Here is a 13,361-nt window from a genome sequence, read left to right on the forward strand (position 1 = left end):
TGGTTAGATCTGCTTCTCTCCAGTCGCCATCCGCCTACATGAGCCCCACCACCCTATCCTATAGCCGCCGATCTACTGGGATGGAGGGGAATTGTGCCAAAAAGAAACTTTTTTTTTTTTTTTTATCCACCATTTTGTACTGTCGTTATTATTCTGGAGTGTTTGTTGGAAAACTCCACTCCCTTCTCTTGTATCATTTTTTTAATAAAGTTAACTTCCTTGTTTAGGAAGGAAGGAAGAAAAAAAAAAAAAAAAAAAAAGGAACCCAGCAACAAGCATCATCTTAAGAGCTATCGGGCATATTTGGTTACTAAATATCTCTCAACTCATCATTATAATTTTTTTAAATTTTAACATAAAATATAATAAATAATTCCACTTTTTCAAATCTTAAAATAATAATAATATTAAAAAATAATATTTTAATAATATTTTATCATCTCAACTCAATTCAACTTAATTCATTTCAATATCTAAACGCAATCTTAATATAAAGAAATGTAGTGGAAAAAAGGAGAATTTAACGAATTTTATTGAAAAGTCAGCTATATTTCTGACCTGGATTTAATTGGAAAAAAGGTCGTTTAGTGACAGAAACTCAATCTAGCATTAAAAGTAATTTTTTTGGTTAATCACTTTGACAAAGTGTCATTAGCATGTGCATGAGTTAGGGCTCCCACTACTTAATTGTTGATTTTTCTTTAATATTTTGTCTACACTGCAACTGCAACTACTTGGATTACTAGTGCAATTATGCAAGACAGACTGTCGAATAATCCCATCTCTTCAAGAAATAAAGACTACGAAGAAACTTGGCAATCAAAGAGGACAATTTCAAGCTGTAGAAAGATTTACGTTATGATTGGACGTTGAATTGAATTGAATTGAATTGAGATTATAAAATATTATTAAAATATTATTTTTTAATATTATTATTATTTTTAAATTAAAAAAAAATAAATTATTTATTATATTTTATATTAAAATTTAAAAAAATTATAATAATAAATTGAGAAAAATCTATGCATGAAAGGAAGCCTTGTAATCAATCACTTTGACCAAAGTGTCGGTGGTGATTTGATCACTGCAAATGGTTGGAATTGGATTATTAATTATGTGTTGGTGAACTCATGCATCAGGTAATAAAGAAAAGTCAAAGAGAAAAAAAAATGAAATTAATATTTGAAGTAGTACACCCTGGCCACTGCACAGTCAGTATTAGTATTAAAGAATGAAAAAATATTTATTACAGTCTACTGTATTCCAACCCTTTGTGCTGCGTTTAAAAAAAAAATATATATATATATTTTTCATGTAGAGTATGCGGAGAGTGCGTAGCCGCACTCAGAGAAAGAAAACATTATTTTGATGTGGCTCTCTCTAGCGGGCAGGTCAAGGCATTGGGTGGTCTTGGTCCAATCCAAGAGCCATTTGTACTCCGTCACAACTGGTGCTCAAACAAAGAAGCACCCTTCCTGGTTTGGTTGTGTAAGGAGAAAGAGGATAAGAGGAGGGAGGAGGAGCGAGGCTGGAGAGAATCAATGGATATTGGGGCAGTTGTCTCTTTAGTCATAAAGAAACTCACAGACATGCTCATTCAAGAATCAATCATCTTCAAAGAGGTGATAGATGAGGTAGAGCTGGTCAGAGTAAGTCTTAGACAGACCCAGAACTTTTTAATTGAAGCAGAAGATAGGAAAGAACGCAATTACAAAGTCAAGAAGTGGTTGGAAGAATTTCTTGATCTTGTTTACAATGCAGAGGATGCAATTGAAACATTTGTCCTATATAGAATGTATGTAAGAAGTATGGGCTTCTCTAGGAGATTGACTTTCATCCGCAAGAAGTTGAGGCATGGTGCAGACCTTCGTAGTGAGGGAGAGAAGATCAAGAACAAGATCAAGGATATTAAGAATAAAATCGAGGAGATCAGGGAGCCAAAACGTACTAGCTATTTTGTGAATAAAGAATCAGACCCGATGGGGTTCAAAGAGGACAAAAAAAGGCTAGTGACCAGGCTAACTGACACTTTCCTCCCAAGGCTTCACACCATCTCTATTGTAGGTCAGGTTGGCTCTGGCAAGACTACCCTTGCTACAGCTCTATATGATAGTAGGAAGATTAATCGTCATTTTGATTGCCGTGTGTGGGTTTCTGCCTCTGAGAACCTTAGAGATAGCCTCATGAGCATTTTGCGGCAGACTGACAATTCAATGGTTGGTGAGGAAACTGCGATTACAGAGTTGGAAGCAATGATTCAAGAAAGGTTGCGTGATAAAAGGTACCTGGTAGTGTTGGATGATGTGCGGTCACGTAATGCTTTGGAGGCCCTGCGTGCCTTGCCAAAACAAACTAATGGTAGCAGAGTGTTGTTGACTACTAACAACGAAGATGTCGCTAGGTTTGCAGATCCAAGCCGATTGCCTTACCAACTCAAGCCACTAAAAGATGATGATGCCTGGAATTTGTTTTTGAAAATGATACGTTTGCCAAAGAATGTTCAATTCTCTGAATTGGAGATATCTGAGCTCAAAACAAGAATTATAAGAAGATGCAAGGGTTTACCTTTAGCAATCTTAGAGCTGGGAGATTTTCTGTCCACAAGAGCTGCGAGCTATGGCGAATGGTTGAAAGTTCTTGACCATCCAGTTTGGCAACTTGGTAGAAATGAAGATCTTCACAATGAGGTAGAGGAGATCAAGAATAAGATCAATGAGATCAAGGAAGAGGAAGAGCATGGGGAGCCCCTCAGGATTCAAGAATATTTAAACGTGCGCAAATCAAGCAATCAAGATGAAGGGTTAAGGCAAAATCAACAGAACAGTTCAAGCTATTCTATGGATGAAGAACATTCAGATGTCATTGGCTTCCAAAAGCACAAAAGAAGGCTGGTGACCAGGCTAACTGACACTTACCTCCGAAGTCTTCATGTCATCTCAATCTTAGGCCCGGTTGGCTCGGGCAAGACGACCCTTGCAATGGAAATATATGGCAGCAATGAGATCAGATATCATTTTGATTTCCGTGCATGGGTTTCTGCCCCTGAGAATCTTAGAGATGTCTACCTGATGCTTTTGGAGCAGGCTGAAAATTCTATGGATTATGAGGAAGCTGCTATAGAAGAATTGGTAGAGAAGCTCCGAGAGAAGTTGCATAATAAGAGGTACCTAGTGGTGTTGGATGATGTGTGTTCACGGGATGTTCTGAACACTCTGCGTAATGCCTTGCCAAATGAAACTAATGGCAGCAGGGTGCTGTTGACTACTAGCAATGAAGACGTCGCTAGGTCTGCTGATCCAAGCCGAATGCCTTACCATCTCCAGCCACTAGAAGATGATGATGCATGGAATTTGTTCTTGAAAAAGGCTCGCTTGTCAGAGAACATTCAGTTCTCTGCTTTTGAGATATCTGAGCTCAAAAGAAGAATTCGAAGAAGATGCAAGGGCTTACCTTTGGCAATCGTAGTGTTGGGGGTTTTCTGTCGACAAAAGGTATGAGCTATGAAGAATGGTCACAAGTTCTTGACCATCAAAGCTTGCAGCTTGATATAAATGGTGTAGAGTTCTCGAAAATCTTGGCCTTGAGTTACAATGATCTACCTTTCCACTTAAGGCCTTGCTTGTTTTATTTTGGGCTTTTCCCAAAAGGATATGAAATTCCTGTGAGAAGGTTATTGCTGTTATGGCTTGCAGAAGGGTTTGCAAAGCAGTCACTCGAGAAGACTCCAGAGGATGTGGTGGAAGGATATCTGGATGAACTTATTAAACGGCAAATGATTCAAATAAAAAAATGGAGAAAAGATGGGAGTCCCAAAAGATGCCTCTTGCGCGGTGAGCTTCACGAGATCATCTCCTCAAAAGCAGAAGATATTGGCTTTTTGCATATCCAGGGAATTATGTCAGGTCGTGAAGCAAATGAATCTCCTAAGCTTAGTGTTCGTCGAGTTGCCGGGCATGGTGATATCAAAGAGTATCCATGCAAAGAACTGTACATTCAACATTTGCGCTCTTACTTGTCGTTCAACACTCAAAACAAAGATATGCCTGCGAAGGAAATAAGGAACTTCCTCAACAAAGTCGTTGGCTATCGAGGCTTTGGATTACTCAGGGTGCTTGATTTAGAGCGAGTTTACAAACCGAAACTATCCGAGAATCTGGAAAAAACTGTTTCACTTAAGGTACTTGGGATTAAGATGGACCTTCTTGGATACACTTCCCGACTCTGCTAGTGAGTTGCAATACTTGGAGACCTTGGATGTGAAGCACACCTACATCAGTTCTCTACCCATTTCTATTTGGAAGATGAAACACATACGACATCTGTGTTTGAATGAAATATGCTTTGACATGTCTGTGCAAAAACATAACTGTTCGCTTACCCAACTTCAAACATTATGGGGATTACTCGTGGACAAGAAGAGTCCAGTGAAGAATGGTTTGGACAAGTTAGTAAATCTAAGGAAACTGGGTTTGACCTATCATTTAGACTCGGTTCAAGAATTAAATGAGTGGATTGCAAGATTGGCAAGTCTTCAATCTTTGAGGTTAAGATCCAAAGACGAAAATGGTCGACCTTCAAAGCTTGGATTGAGTCCTCTGTCAAGCCTCGAGAATCTCACTCACCTGTATTTGCTTGGAAACTTACCAGAGCTACAAGATGGGTTTGAATTCCCTCCAAGACTTAGAGTTCTTACTTTGTCAGTCTCAAAGCTGGAAAAAGATCCCATGCCAATTCTAGCGCAGTTACCAAACCTTGTTGTCCTTAGGTTGTTGGCCGATTCCTACACTGGGAAGGAAATGCTTTGTCCTCATGGAGGCTTCAGTATGCTTCGAACTCTGAAGCTGTGGATGCTAAAGGAATTGGATGAATGGACTGTGGAGGAGGGAGCAATGCAGAATCTCCGAGAATTAGAGATCCGATGCTGTAACAAGCTAAAGAAGCTCCCAGAGAAGTTGCTAGATCTCAGCACCATTGAGGAAATAATTCTAACGAACATGCCAAAGGAATTTGTAGACAATGTTCAAGCCGACAAGCAAAAGAAGAAACTAATCACCACCAAAACATTGCAGTTCTGAAGCCACCAATTTGGTACCTTCTTGATGTTATAATTGACGTTGGCATGTTGCTTTGTTCTTGTCCTTGTTCCTTGTGCTGTTGCTGCAGCTGTTCTGTTAAAAGTAATTGCTAAGAGAATGCAGTTTTATCCCATGCGTGCTATACATTGAGTGGCTGTTTCATTCTTTGAGATTCTTTTCTCTAAATTTTGGCATGCTATCTTGACCTCAGTGTGAGCTTCAGTTCCCTAACAGCTTGGCACAACCCATGCTTTGATTCACAGCAACCTGGTTTTTTGAATAAGATTTAGGACGGATGCTCGCAATTTAATGCGGGGCCAAAAACTCAAGAGTTGTGACTTTAAAACTTTACATTTTTTATTTATATTCTTTTCATTGCATTCCTATTAGTAAGTTTGGTCTGTGAAGAAGGGGGGGAGGTGTTTTGTCGTCGATGTTTTCAGGTTCCTTGTTGATTGATGCAGGAAATGCCATTTTTTTTGGTGCTGATATATTAATAGGCTCGAGTGTCCAGTTATAAGCAGAAGGATAAATTTTCAACCTTTGTGTTTACCCTGTTCTTACCTTCTGGTCGACAAATCGTCAAAGGGTGGTTCTCTTCCATTTGTTTGATATATATATATATATATATATATATATATATATATATATATGTGTGTGTGTAAGATAGCCTGGAAGGAAGGAAGCCCCTTGTTTTTGCCTTCAAACCATATATCTTCTCATTAATTACTACTGATATGAAAGTCTGAAACCATTAAAGAAATTATAGGCAGTTCGTGTTCATTTTGTTAATTTTATTAACTTATGAATGATGCTTGGTGAAGTGAAGATTTTAAGTGGAGATAGATGCCTAAGGCATCTTGGAATGCCGTCCTTTCTGCCTTTACTAAAAGCAAAACATGTAAAATGAGGAAAACATTATTTGTGAAGTATTTGATGTATCTCCATTGCTACTCCGAAAATGTGTTTCCTTAACACTACATGTTCTTATTAATATTTATGGGCTTATTTTTGTAATATTTTAATTTCTTATCCATTTGCTTGGAGAAAATTAAATGCTAATTCACTTATCGGATATTGAGTGTAGGTTCTACAGATTTTGGCAATTTTAATTTGGACAGCAGAAGCTGGGCTGGAAATGATCTTCACTATCATGTTGCAGTGCATAGGGGTTGTGTATTGGAGCAATGAGTGTCAACAATGAAATGATGAATAGAATCGATGAGTAGAACTAAGTTTGTTTGTATCATATTTGGTACTTGGATCGGGTTTATGAGAGGCTTGTTGAAGAAATGTCCAACTTTGTAATATGAGTTGTGCTACACAGAAGCTCTACACTCTGCACATCACTTAAAAAATATGTGATTTTATTATTTTATCCTCATGTTTCATATTTCATATTTCATGAAACATGAGAGTAAAAAAATAAATTCACATATTTTTAAGTGGTGTGGATGAGTGTGAGGCTTATGTATAGAATTTTTCTTGTAATACATAGAGTATAGTTGGATTGGGTTTATGATTCTAAGTTCATTTTTTTTAGATGTATTTTTTAACACTTTTAAATATTTATTTAAAAAAAATACAACATTATTAAAAAAAATATTTACTTAATCATTAAGTAAAAAAAATTAAAAAAACCCAACTATAGCTCTTAGCGGGAGCTACCAGAGGGAAGAGTAGCTTTTTCCTTTTTAATATGTCACTGGTTTTAATTTCTTATAATGTATGTTTGGTGCTTTTGGATACTGGATGCTAAATGAAATGATGACTTGATTTTGGATACTCAGTGGATACTTTGGGCATCATTGTATTTTTGTTTCTTTTGTGAACGGTATATGAAATGACGCTACATGTCGTATTGGGCTGCTATGTGTCTTAGGATTGTACCTCCTAATGCATGCTATCATTGCTATGTGTTATGGTGCATGATATCATTGCTATGTGTCTCAGGATTATGCTTCATGCACTCTCAGGTGAAGCATCGATGACAAAATTTTGCAATGATGGCTAGAATCCTTAAGATATTAAATGTGTAACTTAAAAATGGTGCACCTCAAGTGTAAGAATATTTGATGCAATTTGTATGCACATTTACTAGAGACCTCAATACCTTCTTTCAACAACTGGATTAAATAACAACTTCCACATACAAATTTAATTGTTCACAATACATTGCTAATATGTGAACTTCTACATACACAGAATTTCCAGCTACATCCATAATTCTGTTACAACATCAAACGACTGACATTTTTCTTTGAACCAACAAGTGGATATAAGTAATCCCAAAAAAATTAACCATGACATTGAAATTGTAAGAACGTAAGTAGTCTTCTCCAGTTTTCTTTTGCGCCTCTTAGCTTCTATTTCTAGTTCATGTCAAGTGGTTTGAATATTCATTGCTGATTGTATCTTTTTAATTTCAGTTTTTAATATATCAAGTGACTATTGTAGTCGTTTCATTGTCTTTTCGTCATATTTTGGTATTTCCAGGTCATACCAACAAAAACATTCGCAAGAATGTCCAGTTTGCAAAAATGACACGTCACATATTAATCGATTGGAAACAATACAAAATACGCCAAACTTTCAAACCCAAAACGTTTAAAATAGCCAAATAGAAATTCTTGAAGAATGTCCCATATGTGCATATATTTTGGCAGTTTTTCCCTCCTTACATGCTACAAACAAACAATGCAAAGAACCCAACAAGAGCACGACATGGGATTCTGTTATTGCAATGTGAGCGAATTTCGGTGCATTTTATAATTAATCAATGGTAACTTCTAATTGGGAGTGTCCATATAATCAGAGTCATTATACTTTTAGAACACCTGTACTCTACTGTTTTCATCAATTTTCAACTCCATGAATGACTCTTTGAGCCCATATAAATTCATGGATTTCTGCTCTAACTTTTCAATATGACTGGGATAGAATGAAAAATGTTTTTCCATTTCAAACCATGGATTTTAAACAAAAGTTAAATTTCAAACCATCTCAAACAACAAAACAGAAATCTATTTATCTAAATAATACTACGGAATCCCATTTCAACCATGGATTTCACACAAAAGTTCAATTTCAAATCATCCCAAATAACAAAATAGAAATCCATTTCTCTAAATAAGAGTACGAAAGCACATTTCAACCATGGATTTCTCACAAATGTTCAATTACAAACCATTTCAAACAACAAATAGAAATCAATCTCTCTAAATAAGAGTACAGAAACCCATTACAAGCAGAAAATCCATTTCCAAGCATGCCACAAGCTATAAATAAATTATCACTTTCCTAGAGCAATAAGAGGAGGAAGGGCAGAATTGAATAGCAATAAAAAAAATTATCACTTTCCTGGAGCAAATAAATATCCGGAATTGAAAAAAATAATGCTTATACTATTTACAAATCAATTACGGGTCTGATTTAGAATTGAGATTTACCCCAATTGTCTCAAGGAGTAAACCCATTGCCCCTGGCCCATGCGTCTCCACCCTATTCTGCTAAGTGCGATATTGCTACTGCAGATTCCACACCCTATTCATCTTCCGCCGTACTCTCCCTCTTTCGGAATATCGTTCTCTCCCCCAGCTAGGCAAATTAATGAAAACAGTTTACAACAGCTAGCTAAATACGGGATACAGAAATGAAAACACAAAAACACACTAGATACGGGATGCTAGAAAATGGAAACGGAATGGAGAGAAAGAGAGAAAAACACAAACCCTTCTTTCGGAATAGACCATTGTCAGCGGCCACACAGCGGGCTATGTGATGAATTCGTACGGAAGAGAACCGAGCTGGGGGGAGGGAGGGAGGGATGTAAGGGGTGGGTGGGGCTAGAGTAATGTTATATGCAATCTTCAAGTATTTAAATATCATGTAATCGTTTTAAAAAAGAGTGAAATTTATTATTAAAAAATTAATATTTTTTTTTATGTAGATCTCGTATTTATTTATTTTTTTAAATAATTGTATAACGTTTACACGTTAACGACTGCCACTGCCATTTCTCGGGTGGAAAATGTAAATTTGAAAAATTCTAGATGTAGTCCTAGCTGGGGGCCTGCATGCGCACGAAGTGAAACGCTTCGTTTCATTTAAGTAAAAAATGCATAGAAGTAAAATCCCGTCGTTTAACTTGGCCACTGTTTTAATTGTTCAAGTTCCTTCTCCTGAGTCAAATAGCACTGAAACATCTTTGTTTGCCTTGCACTGAAACTGATGGACGACCGTGTTCATGTTGCATGCAAAGAAATCATCATATTAAGAAATGTCCGGATTCAAATCACACTCCTCTTCATCCTGCCGTCTCAAAAGAAGAATCGCATGAAGGTCTAAATAATCTCCTCAACTGTCTGGATTTAGTTAGTGAAGGTGATACTATTCAATTTAGGCTTGGATCTCCTGATATTCAAGATGATTTTTCAAATGGGTATATTAGTTCAAGAATGCAAGATTGCTGTTATGATAGTCCTGATGGTGAAATTACCTATGGGAAAGATTGGAATGATTCTTTTATAGATGAGCAATCCAAGTTTTTCTTATTGGAGACTAAAATTTTGGAAAGAAATTCAACTGGATCCATCTTTGAAGTGGTCTGTTTTTAAGCATCTATTTTTGGAGGATGAGATCTATTTTCAGAGCACTTTTACAGATGAGCAATCAAAGTTTTTCTCGTTGGAGACTAAAATTTCGGAAAGAAATTCAATTGGATCCATCTTTGAAGTGATCTATTTTTAAGCATTTGTTCATAGAGGACGAGATCTATTTTCAGAGCACTCAAATGCTTCGAATGAGACTATACATGCCGACAATGGTGAAAGAGATGCAAAGGGAACTCAAACGGTAGAGATCTATTTTCAAACACTCAAATGAAGACCACTTTGTTTCAGGTTGATGTGTCTGGGCTCGTGTTCTAAGAAGAGAGATAAGAATGAAAGTGCAGAGAGTTATGTCGCACGCATTGCTTGAGGGAGGAAGATAAGGTGGAGGGTATTTTTGACATTTGACTAAAATTATTAGGAAAATGACATAAACATCCATGTCATGCGCACGCAAGCCCCCAACGAGGATTGTACGTAGCACGGCTCTGCAAATTTTGATTCAGTTCTTCTATGGTAGTCAAGTTGGCGCACACCCTACGCACCCCAGTTGACATGGCAGGGCATTTTTGGAAGTTGAAAAAAAAGCATCACAAGCAATATGTACTTGAGGGAGAAGACGTCTGGGACCGATCATGTAGCTTGCTTTCCCACTCGTTCGAACCAGCTTGTTCCGACGATTTTTTGGCAAGTCTCTGCCCGTCTTTCTCGCCTTCGATAAATATTTCTTGTTCCGAAGACTTCTAAATCTCTCACTCTTGTCCTACAAAATAAACTCATTTCCAAATAAAATCCAAAACAAAAGTGCAAAAAAAAAAAAAAAAATGCCAACTTTGAATAGCCTCCATTGCGAAAAACTGCAATGCGGAGGGTTTAAGTAGGAATTTAGAAGTGAGAAATGAGGAGATAATAAAAGGTCAGAAAAATAAAGTGTTAAGGGGGGAAATGGAGCTATGGAGTTAAGTTATTGCCTGGAATGCTCGCTATGGATTGTCTAATCATTAGACGTGGGGATTACAGAGAAAAGTAGCAGTTAGCTTAAATTATTGGATTATACCCCACCCACCTACTATGTCGGTTGCGTCTATTATGTTTTGCATTTAATATTTCCTGACTTGGGTTAAATTTTGCAGTGTTGGATTCTTCTGCTTACTTCTAGTGTAAGACCAGGCCAAAGCAGTTAATTATATACTACAAATATCCCCCTTTATTATCCTTTTTTCATAATTATTTTTATTAGCCAAAACCTACTACAACAGGTCTTCTTCATGTTGCTTGGTGCACTCTCTTATTTGAGAAGAGTATTCTTGGAACCCCCCACCCCCCCCCCCCCCCCCCCTAAAAAGCCTGTTATGCATGGTTTCACTTTCTTTTGTCCCTTATTTAACTTGTTGCTTAGAAATTGGAGGGGACTGCCATTGTGGTGATCTCAGATATGTGCACATGGCTTTCCGATTCCCAAGCTCTTAGACTGTGAACCAGTAGTGGGGAACCTGCTGTTTTGGGTTTTTCAAGAGAATCAGTTGCAATCAGTTGGTTCCTTTGCAACTGATAAATTGTAGAATTAGAGGCTTCTGTAATCTCACACTCCAGAAACATGTTTTAAATAAGGTTTAGTATCAAAATTACTTACTCTTCGTTTTAATATAGAGTAGTACTTGTTCTAACATTATTTTTATTGTCCAAATCTTATAAACCTTTGCTTTGGAAGTTGCTTCTTCCAATTGCACTGTGTGAGATTTTTTTTATTGTCTACTAGTTGATTTTAATGCATATGTTTTCTTATAAACCAAAATTACTTACGCAACATTGATTTATTCCGTCACTCTCTCTATTTTTTTTATATTATGTTCATTTTTAACTATTTATATTACATTCACAAATGCAATATGGGATAGATGGAATCCAGCCGGATAGCTTGCCCGGCTCCCAATTTGGCGTTACAGTGATTGAGATTGAAGAAAGTGTAGTTAATCTCCATTTATTCCGTCACTCTCTCTAAAAGTACTTGATTTAGTTATGTTATGTTCATTTTTAACTGTTTAAATTACGTTCACAAATGCAACTTGGAATAGATGGAACCCAGCAGGATAGTTTGCCTAGTCCCCAGTTTGGCATTGTAGTGATTGAGACTGAATGTAGTTGAAAAAAATCTGGTTGATGAGCAGAAGTAGCGAAGCTGAAATCTTTGTAAAGTGGTTGTTATATTATGTTTAATGCACATAACTTGTGTATTTTGAGTTCCAGGCTTGTTGTATTGTGTTCAATGTAAAAGCTACTTAGGGTGTGTTTGGCAAGTGAGAGAGTACTTGAGGTACTCTCACTACTATTCTTTACTTTATTATTACTTTTTTACCTACTTTTCTACTATTCATTACTTTTCACCTACTTTTTAATATTTTATTATTATTTTTCATTACTTTTTCACTACTATTCACAAACATTCTCAACACTTTTCAGATATTCTCACTATCCAAACGTAGCAGACTTGATTTCACTGTATAGACTTGATGAATAGAAGTAACAAAGTTGACATTTTTGTAAAGTGGTTGTTATATTATGTTCAATGTATATAACTTGTTTATTTTGAGTTTCAGACCTATTGTATTGTGTTCAATGTATATATTATATGTTTTTTTTTATACATGTATATATTATATGTTAAGTGTTCAATGTATAAACTTCAAGACTTGTATTGTATTCAATATAATTTGAGTTCCACACTCGTCGTTAGACAAAAGCTTTTTTTTTTTTGGAACAATCCTTGTTAGTACATGAGATTTTTGTTGTTTGTTAAATGAATAAAAGAAGCTGGTATGTTTTGCACAACAAACAGATTCCATTACAACATAGAGACCGCCTCCATTACAAACAGGTTCTGTGATAAACAAATCCTGCATATTAATATGCTACACATAGAGACCATGTCCTTTACAACAAAGTAAGCAATAGTTTGCTCGAGATTGTACAAGGCTCCTGTTACTGTGATAGTATCAAATACAACAAAATTAATATAGACAACACCCAATAGATACGAAGAAGTGTGCACTCATGACTTGGTCAACTCGTTGCCTTTGGACATCGACTTGGTTGTTATGGACTCCCAACTCTCTCTTCACAATATCTTCCTCTCTTTTTTCAATCTCTTACTTATTTAAATAATTCAGCTTCTATCTTTATAAGTTATTTCTCTTTATTTTCACTACTATCTGCTCATTTGAAATAGTTGCAATATGATAATCCCTAAATAGTCACAAACAACGGGTATGTTAGACAAAAAAATTTGTACAAACCCATAAAAATTCATAATAATGAAAAAATGTTGTACCTGAGTATTGTACTTTGGACACCTAGAAAAACAGTAGTGTTAGTCTGAACTTTTACAAGAACAACTTGAAGGAAATCTTTGAGCAACGCACGTGTTAAAATATTTGAATATGCTTCTCATAACTATTTTCGGGAGCTTTGATCTTTATTTATATGGATACTTACAGAGTTAGTTACAGTAAAACAAACATTATCAAAATGCTATCTATTGTTATCTGTCCTTTTGGTTTGAATTTGCTACAAAGTCCTTTGAGTTTTGAATTCTTGGATCTTCATCTTTTGAGTTGTTGCATGTGGACATAGTCTTGGATATTTTACAGCTGTCTCAATATCCCCCCGCAAACTCAAC

The 13,361-nt window shown here is 36.2% G+C and overlaps 1 protein-coding gene across 1 annotated transcript; it reads left to right on the top strand.

Moving 5' to 3' along the window:
• The first annotated feature begins 1,365 nt into the window (after nucleotides 1–1,365).
• LOC121262871 (disease resistance protein RPP13-like) lies at nucleotides 1,366–5,351 on the top strand. The gene has a single exon (XM_041165535.1). The coding sequence runs from the start codon at nucleotides 1,542–1,544 to the stop codon at nucleotides 3,495–3,497; it is 1,956 nt and encodes a 651-aa protein (XP_041021469.1). The 5' UTR covers nucleotides 1,366–1,541; the 3' UTR covers nucleotides 3,498–5,351.
• Nucleotides 5,352–13,361: the final 8,010 nt, after the last annotated feature.

Source organism: Juglans microcarpa x Juglans regia, chromosome 4S, assembly GCF_004785595.1.
Source record: "Juglans microcarpa x Juglans regia isolate MS1-56 chromosome 4S, Jm3101_v1.0, whole genome shotgun sequence".
Taxonomy (NCBI): domain Eukaryota; kingdom Viridiplantae; phylum Streptophyta; class Magnoliopsida; order Fagales; family Juglandaceae; genus Juglans; species Juglans microcarpa x Juglans regia.